At 41.5% G+C, this 16466-nt stretch overlaps 1 protein-coding gene across 9 annotated transcripts; it reads right to left on the reverse strand.

The window, feature by feature from the left end:
- Positions 1 to 7977: 7977 nt before the first annotated feature.
- On the reverse strand, positions 7978 to 14803 carry LOC119026520 (homeodomain-interacting protein kinase 1-like). 9 transcript variants are annotated; one of them, XM_037110981.1, is made up of 16 exons: positions 14331 to 14803; positions 12486 to 12696; positions 12199 to 12390; positions 11921 to 12102; positions 11680 to 11803; positions 11305 to 11415; positions 11090 to 11167; positions 10860 to 11008; positions 10701 to 10729; positions 10529 to 10598; positions 10235 to 10399; positions 9926 to 10020; positions 9676 to 9840; positions 9404 to 9541; positions 9132 to 9235; positions 7978 to 8741 (listed from the first exon to the last, which is right to left on the reverse strand). In XM_037110981.1, the coding sequence occupies exons 2-13, from the start codon at positions 12678 to 12680 to the stop codon at positions 9716 to 9718; spliced, it is 1515 nt and encodes a 504-aa protein (XP_036966876.1). In that variant the 5' UTR covers positions 12681 to 12696; positions 14331 to 14803; the 3' UTR covers positions 7978 to 8741; positions 9132 to 9235; positions 9404 to 9541; positions 9676 to 9715. The 9 variants fall into 9 exon arrangements, with proteins under 9 accessions (XP_036966876.1, XP_036966875.1, XP_036966873.1 ...); XM_037110980.1 differs by having other exon boundaries at positions 10529 to 10601; XM_037110978.1 differs by having other exon boundaries at positions 10529 to 10601; positions 10701 to 10732; positions 14331 to 14801.
- Between the last annotated feature and the right edge of the window lie 1663 nt (positions 14804 to 16466).

The raw sequence follows: 16466 nt of genomic DNA on the forward strand, positions 1-16466 counted from the left end.
AAGAAAAAAGTTAAAATTCCTTGTCTCCAGCTTCTTAAATGTGAAACTTTTCACATTTGCCCCTGTGGTGGAAATTTCTGTCAATAAAAGAGTAAAGTCAGATCTGTCTTTTCGGTAAGTTTAATCCAACCATCTGCAGATGGACTCACCACACAGTCAAATTCATGAGCTGAGTGAATGAGCCCCGAGTAAAGGAGTGTTCACAATTTATACACAGATATCAACAAGGTCAGGGGAAGAGACAAGCACTCTCGGTGCCAGCAGTGATTAAGCTATACACATACGTACATACGACTATCCCAATCAGACAGGCTTCTCATCCACACAAGACATAAAGTTAAAACTTCATGACACATGACCTGGGACTCTGTATGAAGCATAAAATTATCAGACATAAAACATGAGACAAGAAGGCGACTTTCTATCTGAGTTTTGGCTGGTTCATGACTCTATTACAATCATATAGGGCAGAGGTTAGGTGTTCATACATTTGCATAAGAAATCATATTCAACAAAATAGTTCAAAATTCATCAACCCATAATGAAAAGGAATTTTTCCATCACACCCCTTATGACAGTAAACTGAATGACTATGAGCTGTAGACAAAACAAGGCTTATGAGGACGTCATCTTGGCCATTCTCAGACATCTTATTGACAATATAAGTGATTGATTATTAAGTGACAGCTGATAGCTGATGGAATGCTTCTTGGTGTTGCAAGTAACACTCAGTTACAACTGTAAGTAGTAGGCTAGTTAGCCGGACTTGTTCATGTTTGTATCTTACACTAGAGCAGATAAAAAAAAAAACGCACTGTTTAATCCGTCTGTTGCTCTTTAGTTGTTGTGTTATTTGGTTGTGGGAGTGTTAAAAATGTACCGCACACTCCATACTTACGGGAAAATACAGAGGATACTCTTTCCCTACAGCTCTACGCACACCCTTCAACGGGTGAAGAAATCCAAAGCTTGACAGACCTGCCGAGCCTTGATATGGTACACTTCTTCAGTTCTTTATACTATGACTGGACAGAGACTGTTCAGGGGAATAGTTTAGCCAGTGGTCAACTAAAGAAAGGCTTCAGTGTCTTGTGTTAATAAGACGGAAACTCCACAAAACGTACACACGTTGAGCCTCCATAGTATTGTTTGTTTTTTGTTCCATGAACCCCTGTTGAACCACAGTATATATTTCTTTTGGTTTATAATATGCTGGCTTTTGTTTACACCCCCAGCAGAGTGTGTTGTTTAAAACCTGGAGCCGCGCAGCCGAACATTAAATGTGATGTTTGTTGAATGCTGTCTTGACAACGTCTCTACTGTTCATTCATCTCTCTTCCAAACAACAAGGAAGTCTTCTCAACCAGCTGACAGCTGCACTCAGTGTGTGTGTGTGTGTGCGCGCTTGCGTGCGTGCGTGCATGTGTCTGCGTGTGTGTGTGATCTCCATCGTAACCACTTTACAATATTCCCATTCTGCTGTTTATTTTCCTGGTTAAAATAAACAAACAGGAAGTGAGGCAGAATGGCAGGAATGGGACATCCTGTAAGAGGAGAGCCGCAGGAGCGACGTCCAATCCGAGACAAGAGCTTTAATAAGGTCACTTCCTGTCAGTTCAGCGCCATCGAATGGGAACCCTGAAAACTGCAGCTGGCTTCTATTTTTGGGCAAAACTTCTGGAGGCGGAGTGTGTGAATGCTGCAGTGAGCGAGTGGAGGGAGGACACAAAGAGACATTTGGGTTTCAGCTGACTGAGGCATCACACACACACACACACACACACACACACACTGAGTGCAAACACCGAGAAACTGAGATACACAGAGTATCCTGTCTTCATGCTAATGAAATACCATGGTAAGGAGTAAAACGATGATGTTGTTTTCATCGTGGTTGCCAGTGGCGATGTTGACATCAGGAAGCAGAACAGCTGGCGTAACTGGAGGCATTGCCACAGCAACACAGACCCACAATGCCTCTGGAGCAAAACAGCTGTTCTGACCAGGGGCGAAGAGACCTAGAAAAAGATGGAGGGACAGACAGTCTCTTGTCGTAAAATGGCGGCTTATTCGAGACAAAATGAGTTGTTGTTTTGGGCCCAGACCTCTTTCCCATTAAGTGACAATCACACACAGCAGGTCACAGCACATATTTGGCCAGAAACTGACCAGTACTCCTACATGGGGCACTGCCTGTCACTACATTTTCTGTGTCAGTGTCAGTTAATTATAGTCAATTTGATTAAGCAGAAGTGTATTATAATAGGGTTATAATAGATATTTTTCTATTAACAGTGGATCATATGTATGCAAAGGGGGTCAAGTGTAGTGATGATCTGTCAGCCTCAGTTCTACACAGCTTCATCAGCTCATTGTTTTGTTGTTACAATCTGAAACTTGGCCTTTTTTGTTCACTCTCGGGACTGTCATAGACCTTGTTTCCAACCGCAGATGTTTCCAGAAAAAAGCTCTCAAAATGCAAACCCTACCTGCTCTGCACCAAACAGTTAAAGACTATCTGGTGAACAAATAGGGTCATTTCAACAGCTGAAGAGCACGATTGTTTTGAGAGATGAGAATAGGACACATAGGAGTACTTTCATGTCACAAATTCCATAACAAGTTTACTTTTGATTAATTTCTGTGCAGCAAGCCAAAACGCTGTGGAGTCATTACTCTCCTGATATGGTTTTCTCCAAGAATACATACATCCAGGAATTGATCAGTGTTCACTCTGCTGATATCATGTATTGCCCTTTACATTAACTTTGAGGAACTCTGGCTCTTTACCCAAAAACCCTACAGGCTAAGCACGTGATCGTGAACGGTTCTCTCAGCAAACACGTGTATTTTTTGGAGAAGACAGCTGCTAGGGTCAGTAGTGACAGCTGTATTGAAGTAATATGATGGAATCTGTAAGCTTGGACCATAAAACCAAATTGTGAAGAAAATAAAAGTAATTACAAAATAGGTCAAAAGAACAGTTTGTGTAACGTGGACTGTCCTGCAGACAGACGGGCCTCTTCACTGCCTGCTGAGGAATGTGCTGGATGAAAAAGTAGTTCCACCAAGTCAACTGGGTGATAAAGTCATAAGAGTTCAAAGAATACACAGACGGAAGGACAAACACTGACGGCAACTGTGAAATATGAATCAGGACCTACAGTACAGTGTGTGTGTGTGTGTGTGTGTGTGTGTGTATAAATACCATGTCTAATTAAAGTTTAAATTCGTCCTTCCTGTCCACAATTCTCATAGTGACCGTGGGAGAGACTGAGGGGGTGTGTAGTCATTATTGTCCGGCAATACACACACACACACACACACACACACACACACACACACACACACACACACACACATGCACACGCACACATGCACACATATGCAGCACACAGATAGAATGCAGTTCACCTTGCCTTCAGTGACTTTTAACTCAGCTGCTGTTTGTTCAGTTATATTTTCTATTAATTTTATTTCTCAACCAAAGTATCTAAATGCTTTTAAAGCCTATCGATGTTCAGCCAATGAAATATAAGTGTGGATTCCCTGCAAATGGCTAAAACCCCTCAATTCCTGTCCATGACCTCACTGGCACCTCCAGCCCTGCATCGAACTGACCATCAGCACAGCACTGTGTCGATATGCCAACACACTGGAGGTTTCAGAGCAAAGTGAAAACAAACTACAGTGTCTCTGAAAATCCCTTGAGTAAAGGCAACACCTGTCTTGTCTGAAGCAGTCACCATTGTTGTTATTATTATTATCCTTGCTGGCTCCAGAACACAGCTTAACAGTGGTTTTATTCATGGCCATGTCACTGATTGTCTGATCATTAGTCCCCCTGACACACTGTGGATCATCTTTCATGTCATGACACCAGACAGATCGTTTAACTAGTTGGAGTGGACGGATTCAGCAGCCTGGACCCAGGCAAGCACCTTCCAGCATCAAAGAGAAACCCAGCTCCACCTGGAACCTTTAATGGAGAAAGAGGCGATACAAAGTGAGGCAACTTAAGTTCCATTTTAAGCACCATGTGTCTTGGAATGATGGAATAAAGACCAGTGTGTCGCCGTGTTGAAATGTAGGCCTACTGGTAAGCACGAAGCAGAAGGTGCAGCTCAGGCTAATGTCACAGGTTTTGTTGGTCTTTGGCCAAACAAACAGCAATGGGGTGGGACTGTGACGCAGTAGCTCCATGTGGTTGTGCATGTGAGGCGTACAAGCCAGAATAAATCAGAAATCTGTCCCTTCACCATCTGCTTACATCTGTGTCTCACTACTTCTGCTATAACTGCAGCAGCGTGGGAGGAGTGAAATCACTGCCGGACATGTTCCGGTTAAATCTGAGAAAAATGGGACAGGAAACAAGTGTTTTTTTCTTTCCAGAAAGAACAGAAAAATATACAGAAGAGTCTGTGTGTGTTGATAGAGTTTCAGCTCTATTGTTCTGTTTTGTCCCAGATCTGACAAAGCTAACTGTATTAATGATGAGGAGGCTAACACAGACACACACAGGCACACACAAACACGCACTGTTGTTGGACAGCAGAATGGAGCCCTGTTGTCACATCTGCAGCTCTCTGCATTTTCCTGCTTATAGAGTTCAAAGGTTATTACACCACTGGGAGGTCAGAGGCCGGAGGTCGCCTCCACCTAGTCCCACAGCCGCTCCTACCGCTGTGATGTCTTAAGCCGTGAACGATTCCGCAGTTCATGCTCCCCTTTGTGGGGAAACAAATCATGTTTTCATCATCTCTGGGCGGAACAGACATTACCCAGAAGGCTCAGGAGATTAAGTGTTACATACAGACGATGAGCAGCAGATACTGAGGATCAGCAGGCCCGTTGGAAGCTTTTTCTTCAAATGTAAAAAGGCTTTTTTGACTCAAGACTTAGATTAAGTAGGCTAATCATTTCCAGGTGAATTAAAACCTGCAAGGAAGAGTTTTTGACCATTCTGCCACAACAGAAAACATCGTACCCACTTCGTAAAGTTAATATGGCAAACATGTTGACACAGAACAGTCATCATACTGGAGCGATGTGTGTTTCCATTTGATGAACCAACAGTCACTCTCCTTTTAGTTCTGTTTTTGGTCCCCACTGACCCCTGAGAAAACTATCAAGCTCTTAAGCTTCACTCCTCTGTTATCGCCATCTAGCTCTAACTGTGTCTGTCTGCTGTGTGATGCTGAGTAGAAGGCTACAGTTGGTTTTTAGAGCTTTTCAATTGAATTAAAAAAAAAAAAGTCTTTCTCTGTAGATGCGTGAGCTGTGGAAGGATATTGGTTACTGACCAAACACTATAACAGTGATTATACCATGGTCTGGGGGAATATTCTGATTGGCTGCAGAGTGCTCATTAACTTTGGGATAATGCCTGACGAGGTGTCCATAATCAGGAATTAATGGACTTTGCTGCCTGAGGCCACCTAAGAACCTTTGGTGTTGGTGAAAATCTTGATATTGATTTGGGGACAATGACATGACTGGTTAGCTCACTAGTCTTACTGTTAAACATACTGTCAAATTATATTTACTGTTTGTCAACCGTCTGCAATGTTATTGACTTTGAATCTTGCTAGCACAGCGTTAGCTTTGTGGCTCATCGCTGAGCGGACTAGAATATCGTATCTATGGTCCGTCCTATTTACTGGAGGAGTGAACAACGTAAAGAACTACGGTAATGATTGTTCCAGGTATTAGTCAAACCCTCAGGCCTTACCAGGGAAACTTAGTTATGGCTTGTGAAAAACTTTATATTTTGATTGTGAAACGCATGAAAATATAAATTAATGGTCTTAATTTCTTTTCTTTGGCAAGTGACCATTGTAAGAACAGGAGGTAACAAACACCGCTGCTCATCAGGCGGCTTTTAGGATTCCGCGTCGTCCATTAATTCCTGATTATGGACGCCTTGTCGGGCATTATCCCTTACTTACTGTTGGAATATAGAACAATTATACATTCATTTTTGTAAGAAAATAACACTTACAGCAGCTTTAACTCCTAGTATGTAAAACTGACAAGAAAAAAGATGCTCAAAATATCTCTGTTGGAATACAATATATACAATCAGAGGTTAAAGGTCACACGATATATATAGTCCAGGCATTTATACCAGCAACACATCACACAGTCCCAGTATGTGTCTGCCAGAGGTGGGGAAGCTACTTTGCAAGCGTAGCTTGTAAAACTACATGTAGTTCAGCCTGGCAGTAGTTTGAACAAACTACATTTCAACCTCTGGAGAAATGTTGTTTGTAAAACTACTGCTAAAAAAAGTAGCCTTAGCAACTACTATACTCATTATACTAATTTAACTCAGCATTAAATGAATCAACATATGGTGTATCTGAAATAAAATACAATAGCCTACAAAAAATTCACATGCCAGCAGAAATAAGCCTCTCAACTCAAGTTTTATTTTTAAAGAACAAAAGCTGACATATTTGGTGAAAATCACTGGAAATTCAGAGACACTATCACTTAGGCACGAACATGTGAACATGTGGGTCGAGTCTTGGAGTTGGAGTCTGAGGAGTTGGCCCTCCTGTGTTGTGCTATTTGGTTATAGAGAGATTGTTTTTTTTCTCCAGTGCACAAAGAGCATTCCTGCCTGCACTGAACAGCATAACCTACATTACTGTGTTTATGCCTGGGTATTTTGTCCTTACAGTGGGCAAGTGTCTGCCTCAGTGTGTTGGTAGGTTTAAAGTGAATAGGCATCCCATGTTTGTCAAAGATCCTCCTGAGTTTCTCTGATGTTCCTGTGACACAGGGAATGACGATGTTGTTACGTTTTCTCGTCGTTTCTCTCTGTCTGCTCTGGATCTTTAAGAGGTTTTCAACAAGGTCCAGTTTGGGTAGCCACAGTTTAAAAGTGCTCCTCTGAAGGGCTTCTGTTCCTTCTCCTTCCCTTCTGACTTAAGTGGGCACGGTCTCCGCCCGACAGTTTAAGGTTCTGCTGATCCCCAGCTTGTGCTCCAGGCGGTGATGAGAGTCAAAGAGCAAGTAACACACAAAACTTATTAAATCAGCAAAGGTTTTACTAAACTGTGACCCACTATATCTGCCAGTAAGCAACTTGAGCCAGTTAATGTTAATGCAAGTGTTAGCTAGTTATAATTCCCTAGGCAAGCTAACATTAGCCAATAATTTAAGACCTTATCTGTAACGTGTGTTTCATTACATGTGTGAGAAAGATGTGCTGTTGGACTTGATGTAACAGTCTTACACTCCTTGTTTTCTTTTCATTTGATTCGTGACTGCATTTAAAAGCAGTTAATAATTACTTACAGCTCTATTTGACCCAGACCTATAACAAAATTCATTATTGAACCAAACATCCACATCCATCCATCTATCTATCTCTACAATAGTATACATATACTGCATATATAATACATACACATTCTACTGCATTATATATAATAACATAAAGTAACTACATGTACACAATATTTCCTCCATTTCTCTAAAATAAATGACTGGACTACCTGCCAAGACAGGTATTGGTGCTTAAGGCTATTTTGAAACTTTTCTCTTTAATGCTTTTGTTCAAATTGAGGACAGCAGGAGGCAACAACACAACCCGAGTGTGTCTGGCTGCCTGGAAATACAAATGAGTGTAGACAAAGCACTAACACCTGAAAAACAGCTTTTTGTGGAGTTGTGGCTACCACACCCTATTCATATTTACTAGAAGTAGCACCCTGACATGTTGTTTGCTTGTGTTGTTGTTTTGTTTGTTTACCTTGTATAAGGAACATTTCCCACCGATGAACCACTGCAGTTATTGGCTTAAAAGCCTGCTGTCATTTCTGACACTTGATGTGTATTGAGCTTTGGCTCTTATGTCTGTCTAATGTATCAAGTTATTCATTACAGCAATTATGTTAAACACAGCTTTATGTATCTTCTAGTTACCCATTAACTGTGAAAAAACTATAAAATAAGTCAGTGTGATGCTCAAAGGTTTAGGTGTATTTATTATGTAATTGCACAAATTGAATCATATTGAGCTGGATAATACAGTTCAAAAAGTTTTACTGTAAAAAAATCTTATCTATACATATATCTCTACATCTATCTCTACATATATCTAAACATCAATTCATACAAATATCCATACATCATTCTATACATATGTGTATACATATTTCTAAACATGCATTTATACATCAATCTAAACATCAATCTATACACATATCTACACATCAATATGTACATATATCTCTACATCGCTCTATACATATTTCTTAACATCTATCTAAAAATCAATCTAAACATATATCTCTAAATCTATGTATCTATGTATCTATCTGAACATCTATCTGTACATCAGTCTATATATTCATCTGAACATCTATCTGTACATCTATTTACACATCCATTGATCCATTTGCATGACATCACAGAAGTCCACCATGAGGAAAGGAGGGCAGCTGATGCTCTGCACTGGATGGACTTGGTGGAGGATCAAGCTGCTCCATCACCAGGTGAAGCTCCACATCCTCTGATTGGCTGGACTCTGCAGAGGAGGACAGAGATGTGACGGCTGTTTCAAGAACATGCAGAGGAGTTTGTGTGTGTGACAGCTGCACCACGGCTGTCTGCTGATGTGTGCTGTGACAGGACCGGGACTGTCTGCGGGGGACGAGGTTCCTCTACAGCTCTCTGTGAGGTCGAGGCCTCCATCACAGCTGCCCGTGAGGAGGAAGCCACCACTGACGCTGCTACACCAACAAACAAAAACACAGATCAATCTTCCAAAACTTTGTTTGTTTAGTTTGTAAGCGTAAAAGAAATCAGTCGTTGAAGATCTTTCTCTTCTGATTAAAATAGTGTCCTTTTAAAGATCTTGTACCAGGAACCATTGTACGTTAGCGTTATTGTTCACAGTGGTGAAGTTGTTTTGCACCATTAAAGTAAATATACTACATTTCCTTGTTTGAAAAATGTATGTAATTTAACAGTCAAACATCTTGTAGTTTTCATTGCATTTCACATGACAGTTCTCACCTTTAGGACCTACACAGAAACAAACATTTCTCTACTCTTCTCCAGTGATGTATGTGGTGACATAAACATGTACGAGTTGTGTGTGAGCAGAGTGTACTTACATAGTTTTGGCTGACAGAGCAGTCGGGGTGTCTGGGCGTGTAGCTCTCTCTCTCTCTCTGCCAGCCTATTGGTAATATATGGCCTGCTCCTCTGCTGACAGTGACTTCCAATGTGGACAGATGGACAACACACTGTTTGTTAGCAGACGCATGCACACAAGAATGCAGACACACTGCCTACAGACACAAATAATAATTGATGGTATCAATCACTGTAAACATTTTTTTTTCCAAGCACTGATCAAGATGGTAACACTGACTGTCACACTTACTCTCTGTCCCAGGACCTTCCAACAGTGGCATGCTCTCAGCTGCCGCAGACTGACCCGGGATCAGGCTCACAGTCACAGTCCTTATCGGATGAAGTGAAGCCTGAACTTCCTGAGGTCTTGTTAATGTAAGTCCTGCCACTGAACATGAAACCACAAACACACACAATTGTCCTGTTATTGTCATGAATCATGTATCTGTTATTAGTTTTGGTGAGCTGAACTACTTTTTTCGTCTGAGAAATAGGTGCTGTGACCAGAGGAAGGCATCTCACCTGAGTTTGCCCCCCTCCACCTTCCAGCAGCAGCATGTTCTCAGCTGTCGCAGGCCGGACCATCAACAGAGGGAACACATGGCCTGAGTGTCTTTCTCATCCAGGAGAGGACACGTCGGAGGAATTTCTTCTTCTTCCCTGGCTCGTTCTTTGCCCCTGTGGTCTCTGAAAATAAAAGGACATTAAAGTCCTCAGCCGTACTCCAAAATGCACAACGGTTCAGACACAAGTAGAGGTGACTGTTACTTACCACATGAGCCCAAGTCCTCACATATCGATGACTCCATGCCACTTTCAATGTCTGTCTCTAAGGACACTGACGCCTCGTATCGGCCAGACTGAGAGCTGAAAACACAACAAAAAAGTCAGGCTGTCATTCCTGTTATTGTCATCACATCGTAATGCTGCAATGAGGAACTTTTAATTTTTGTTGTTTCTGAGGCTCCTGCGGACCAAACCTCCTGAGGTAAAGATCTTGATCTTGCTTTTTGTGGATTTGATGTGGAAGTGACTGAAAAACAAAGGCAAAAGGTTCTGATACTATTTTTCATCATCTCACCTGACTGCACTCTCCTGATCTCCCAGCACCGTGCACTGGGCTGTCGCAGGCCGAACCAGGATCACACCTGATGGTAGATATGTGGAAGATGGAGTGCAGTCCTCACTTGAGAACGGGGAAGTGAAGGCTGAACATCCTGAGGTCTTGTCAATGTAAGACCTGCCACTGAACACGCACAATTATCCTGTTATTGTCATGACATCTTCAAGAATTATGTCTCTGCTATTATTTCTGGTGATCTGAACCATTTTCTCATCTGACAAACGGGTGTCGTGACTAGAGGAGACATCTCACCTGACTTTGCTCCCCTGACCTTCCAGCAGCAGTGTGTTCTCAGCCGTCGCAGGCCGAACCAGGATCACACCTGCTGGTGGAATGTGAGACGTAAGAGTGGAAGGTGGCGCTGTCACAGAACAAGCAGGGCGTCTTTTACTCATGACATCCGCCTTTGGTCTCATCATCTTACCACGGCTTGTCTCAGACTTCTCTGCCCCACTGCTACAAAAAGACATACTCGCTGTTACACTGATGTCCCGGAAACACAACAAGACACTGATCAAATGACAAATCATCCCTAAGTAACAAAGCACCATCTACAGGACTCACATGTCACACGCACACTTACTTTGGGTAGTCTTTGGTGATAAATGGATGAGTGAGGACTTCACGGGGAGTGATCCTCTCATCCTCACTCGTCTTCAGTATGGCCTTCAGGAGCTCGATGCACTGCTCTCGCTCTGCGGCCTCGGCTTCATTATTTTCCTCAAGACGCACCTAGTTGAGGAAACAACGGTCATTTCCACCATCATGAAAGTCAATCGGTCATAGTGACAAGGAAAGTTACTTCACACTTACTATTTTGAGATCGTCCAGAGACTGGAGCTTGTGGTTCTTGACACTGCTGAGGTGACATCTGAAATACTCAAGAGATGTCTGAAAGAAGGTTCAAAGGGTTTGTATCAATGATCCTCAGAATCGTTTTCAATGATCGACTGTGAAATGTTGGGAAATGTTAATAAGAAATAAAAGATGATAAAAGATTAAATGCCAAAGAAGGTTCACTGTGGTACCTTGAACTCCCAGCTGTTGGACTCAGTGCAGTTAAAGTACTTCTTTGTCTGTAGACCACTACTGAGAACAAGGTCTTCTGGCTGACCCAGGAGATCAATGATGCTCCGCAGCTGGAGATTAAACACAGCATTACTTCAGTATTGTTCTGAATAGCCAGTTATCATCGGTGGGTTCGGTTTAAGCACGAGGATTGAGTTGGCCAATCAGAGGCAAAGTAGGGCAGGTCATCCTTTCTTTTATCTAAATTTCCGATCGATTCCAGCTTTAGACAACTCATTATTGTACATGGAGCACTAAGAAGAGCAAAACTGCAAGCACAAGTGAGGACACACAAGTATGAGTGACTGACAAACTGAATAAATTAAGGGACTTACAATTTCATACTCGGAGCGTCCACTGAACGGTAGTTTGCCACAGATCATTACGAACATCAGACAGCCCAGAGACCACATGTCAATGGCCTCAGAAAATGGACAGCCCAACAGGATTTCTGGAGACCTGAATGTGGAGGAGAAACATTACACAGGATGTTTACACTGTCAGACTTGGGAAGGGAGCAATAAATGGTAAACTTCTAACTCACTCCAGTGTAATAATAAAAATAATGAAGCCTACCTGAATGCCAGTGGTTGCAGGTGCTTGCCCTGGCTGGCTTCTGATCTGGACATGGCAACACCAAAGTCAATGAGCTTCACTCTGAAGGGTCGTGTTTGGTGATTCTCTATCATGACATTGTGGAGGTGCAGGTCAGCATGGATCACCCTGATCCCCTTCAGCGCCTCCAATGCTGTCCCCATCTGAAAGTACAAGGTCAGCAGGAATGTACCAAAGCCTAAAAGTGACAGAGTGCTCAGTGCTTTGCTTTCCATCTGTGGTGCTGATGGAGGTCATACCTGCTGGATGATGCTTCTGATGTCACTCAGAAGCATAGGCGCAAAACTTGTCAAACCAAGGTAGTCGCCTAGGGTGATATCCAACAGCTCCAGCACGATTGCCTTTCCATGTTTGGTTTGAAAGGAGTCGATGAACTCAACGATGTTGTGTTGGTGGAGTTTCAGACGCTTGAACCGTCTCAGCATGGAAACCTGGAGACACACGGCAAGTTTGACACGATTAGTTTTTTACAGTCAGTTAATGTGTTAACATGTGAAGTCAACAGCTTAAAATCAACAGCTCTCACCTCATTGACGGTGTCATTCTCGAAGCATTTAGGTATCTTCACAGCCACCGTCTGCTTGATGTCCTTTTTCCAACATTTCAACACCGTTCCAAAGTAGCCCTCTCCCAGAACTTTCAGGACCTCATATCCTCTGGGGAGCTGGACAGGGTTCATCTCGGAAGATGAGGTTGATGCCTTAGAAACACTGGATCCCATGCTGTCTCTCAGAATACTGAAACAAAACAGGTGAAAACAAGAAAAATGAGACGTTACTTTCATTCCCTTTGAAGGACCATGACAATGTTTCAGATATTGAGTATATATAATCTTGCTACCATTCTATGGTTTCTACCCCGTCAATGATTAGATGACACAAAACTTGTTGAACTGCCGCTTCAGGTCGTTACAAAGACAATCGTGTATTCCTTTCAAATTCCACATTTCAGTGATCATCTGATCGTCTGAGGTCTGAGCAAAATCAGGGGAATTCCCACTAAATATTGATCATTTCTACAGGTATCTACAAATATGAGATTTATATGATAAACAGATAAAACCTCAGAGGAGGGTAATGCAGTGATAAATGTCCAAATTCAAGCTTATAAACTCAAAAAACAAAGCCTAAACTACACCAGGGTCTTCAGAGGCAGAGAGGGAGTGTAGTAACAGAGATCAGATCTTGATTTTGATGTCACTGTAATTTATGTGGGAAATGTACCAACTAAGATGAAAAAACAAACAAAACAAAAAAATGGCCAGATATTTACTACAAATACTACTACCAGCTAGTAAAAAAAAAAACAACAATTAGGAAATGGTGAAGTAAAGACTCTCCAATAATCCTTGAATGGACAGAAATAGTTCATTCAGATACTCCCTACAAGTTACATTACAGACGAGGATTTTACATCTAAAACCTGTCCTTAGCTCACAAAATGTGATGCAGTGTTACAGTTATGGATACCAGTTGATTTGTTTATTATAACAGTCTCTCAAGTAAAGTAAGTAGGCTTATCCTCCAAGAGCACAACCATTTGCCCACTGTCCTATTTATATACTGTCTATCCGCAAAATATATATTGCTGTGCACAGAACACGTCAGTACCTTCATTAAAAAGCACGCAGTGGACTTCTCCAATATAAGCACACACAATAATCTGTTCTTCACGGCAGCGAAAACTGATAAAGCCAATATGTTTTCTATTAGTCGCAAGTCATGCGTCATGGAGGAGACGGTGGGATGGACGCAGGATGCCACTGTCATCTCTGCCCAAACTTTACAATACCAACACGTCAAGTAGAAGTTCTGAGCGCGCTCTCTCTCTCCTACAACATAACCAGTTACACTTGAAATTCAGTTTCAACAATTACAGCAGCTATCTCAGCTGTACACAGATAGACGGGCCCTGGTGCGTTTAAGTTACACTTGCACGTTCTCATCTCCTAACGTTCCATCGTCTCCATGGTGCACGAGACAAAACTGTTGTTTTTCAAAAAAAACAACAACAACAAAAAAGCCCGGTCGCCATCTTTTCCCTTAAATGTTCCAGCTTAAATATCTAAACATGTAATGCCCCAAACAAAAATATCCGTTTTAAAAAACCACTACACAACCATTAACACATTCCTCACCTTTGCGGGACTTTCGGCACATTCTTAACCTCTAAAAATAATTTTACATCGTGAAAATGTGGAGTATGACCCAAAACTGACTTTCCATGAGAGGCTAGCTAAAATGCTATTAATAGCTTATCTGTAAATTCAATAATTTCCCAAGAGTATACGCAAATTGCCAACCGAAACACACCTCTACACGTTTAAGAAGATGAATAAATACATTTGGTGTGATAATAAAAGATGTCCTACCTGCAGAGAGTCAGGACAGCAAGTGCCTCGCCAGAGGGGGTCAACTGGAGGCCACTTCTCCAGCAGTTAGAGATGGTCTACTTCTGGCAGTAGCTGTCCTGGAGCAAAGTAATCCAAAAGGTTTGTTTCCAAAGAATTTTACAGGTGGTCAGGAATAATCCAAAAGAGGTTTGTCAGAGATGAAGTCTTCAAGTGATCAGATTTAATCCAAAAAAGGTTTGTCTGAGATGAAGTCTTCCAGGTGAACAGGTATAATCCAAAATGTGTGTTGAGTAAAAGTTTGCCAGTCGATCGGGTTTCCCAGATTGCAACTTTCCAACAATAAATCCGCAGTAGGTCAACTTGTCAAAGTTTAATGTGCGAATGAGAAATAAATGAGGCCTGCAGCTTTTATAGCTTTGGTCAACGTTCTGTTTCCATGGCCTTCAGTGACGCGTGTACAGTGCATGTGTACGTGCGTGTGCGTGATCGTGCAGGTTCTGTGCACCAAATGAATATTTTTAGTTTTCTTGTGTTAAATGTCGTCATTCAACAATATGTCATTTAAATGTGTCAGAAGTGTAACTTCATTCATGCCAATAAAGCTGAATTTGAATTGATAGATGTAAACTGTGGGACTGTTGTGTGAGCAGCAGGTGTTTCTACAACAGCTCCAGTTCTAATCTTCACTACTTTGTGGGGGTCTAAAATAATGAACGTTAGTGGCAGAGATCAATTGATAAATTATAAAGGAGAGAGAAGGAGGGAGAGAGGCTTTTCCGTTTCCACCAGTTAAAGAAAAGCAAAAAAAAATTGAGATTAAAATATTTAAATTATGAGATTTAAAATCACATGTCAAAGACATGTCAAATTAAATACCTATCCACCCTCTAGAGAACAGAGCACCTAAACATTATACTTTTTGTGTTGTATTAAAATGAATAGTTATGGTGTACAGGTTTGCATCCAGAAGTGGAGCCCAACACTGCTAACTAGCTACATGTTCACTTGTCAGAAAGGCCCTGTAGAGAAACAGCATGAAGGCAAGTTTTCAGTTTTGTGCCTTTAATCAGTATAATAAAAGTGGCTAATATGCACTCTAGTGGTTTTCCTTGTCATTTCAGTTCATTTCCTATTATATTTGTCTCTGTTGTTAACAGACCAGTTGATCCTGTTATGACACATATATGACACATGGTGATATACTAGTCTTTCCTGAAAGCAGAAATCACTTGTGTTCTGTTACTGCCAGTGTTGGGGAAACTACTTTGCAAGCATAGCTTGTAACATTAGCTTGTAAATCAGCCTGGCAGTAGTTGGAACAAAGTGCATTTCTACCCCTGGAGAAATGTTATTTGTAAAACTACTGCTAAAAATCAGTAGCTTTAGCAACTACTTTTACTAATTTAACTCAGCGTTAAAACATTATGGTGTATATGAAAAATTGCCTACAAAAAAATATGTATATATATAAAAAAAAAATCACATGCCAGAAGAAAGCCTTTCAACTCAAGTTTTATTTTTTAAAGAACAAAAGCTGACATTTTTAGTGAACATCACAGGAACTTCAAAGGCACGAACACATAGGTCGTGTCTGTAGATGCATCTCTATCCAACATGTACATGGTCACATATGGCCATGGTTGGGCTGGTGCATTTGGGGGTGCATCAGGGGCAGCAGGAGAGTTGTCCATGACGTGCTTGTGCCATATGAGCGCTGCCTTCCTTGGCACTAAGTCCCACCCACTCTGTGAAGCATTTGTTACGGTTTGAGGTTGTAGTGGAGGACCCAAATGCAGAGCTGACTCAGGAGGCAAGATAAGGGGGAAACAAGAAGCGTGTTTTAATTATACCAAAGCTGAGAGATACAAAAAGAAAAAAAAAAAAAGTTAACCAACTTCAAGGAGTCAATTGCAACATAACATAGCTAAACAAAGTGTAACAAAATCAATTCAACAAAGTTCAAATCCAAAAGTACAAAGTAAGAAATCAAAAATCCAAAACCTTCCAAAGGGGAGTACACACAATGAACTGACACATACAAGAGGGAAAACAAAGACTATATACACAAACACTAACAACCAAGAGGAGGAACAGGTGAGATGGAGAAGCAGGTGGGAACACTCTGGCTGATGAGCAACACACTGGACAGCCTAA

The sequence above is a fragment of the Acanthopagrus latus genome, chromosome 9 (assembly GCF_904848185.1).
Source record: "Acanthopagrus latus isolate v.2019 chromosome 9, fAcaLat1.1, whole genome shotgun sequence".
Classification (NCBI taxonomy): domain Eukaryota; kingdom Metazoa; phylum Chordata; class Actinopteri; order Spariformes; family Sparidae; genus Acanthopagrus; species Acanthopagrus latus.

Bases quoted from the DNA above. Each gene is read 5' to 3' on its own strand.
- LOC119026520 (XM_037110972.1), bottom strand. From the start codon at position 12,680: ATGGGATCCAGTGTTTCTAAGGCATCAACCTCATCTTCCGAGATGAAC. The intron at 12,391-12,485 runs GTGAGAGCTGTT...GTGTGTCTCCAG, and splicing joins AGAATGACACCGTCAATGAG to GTTTCCATGCTGAGACGGTT. The intron at 9,841-9,925 runs GTAAGTAACAGT...TTTTATTTTCAG, and splicing joins TGAGGACTTGGGCTCATGTG to AGACCACAGGGGCAAAGAAC.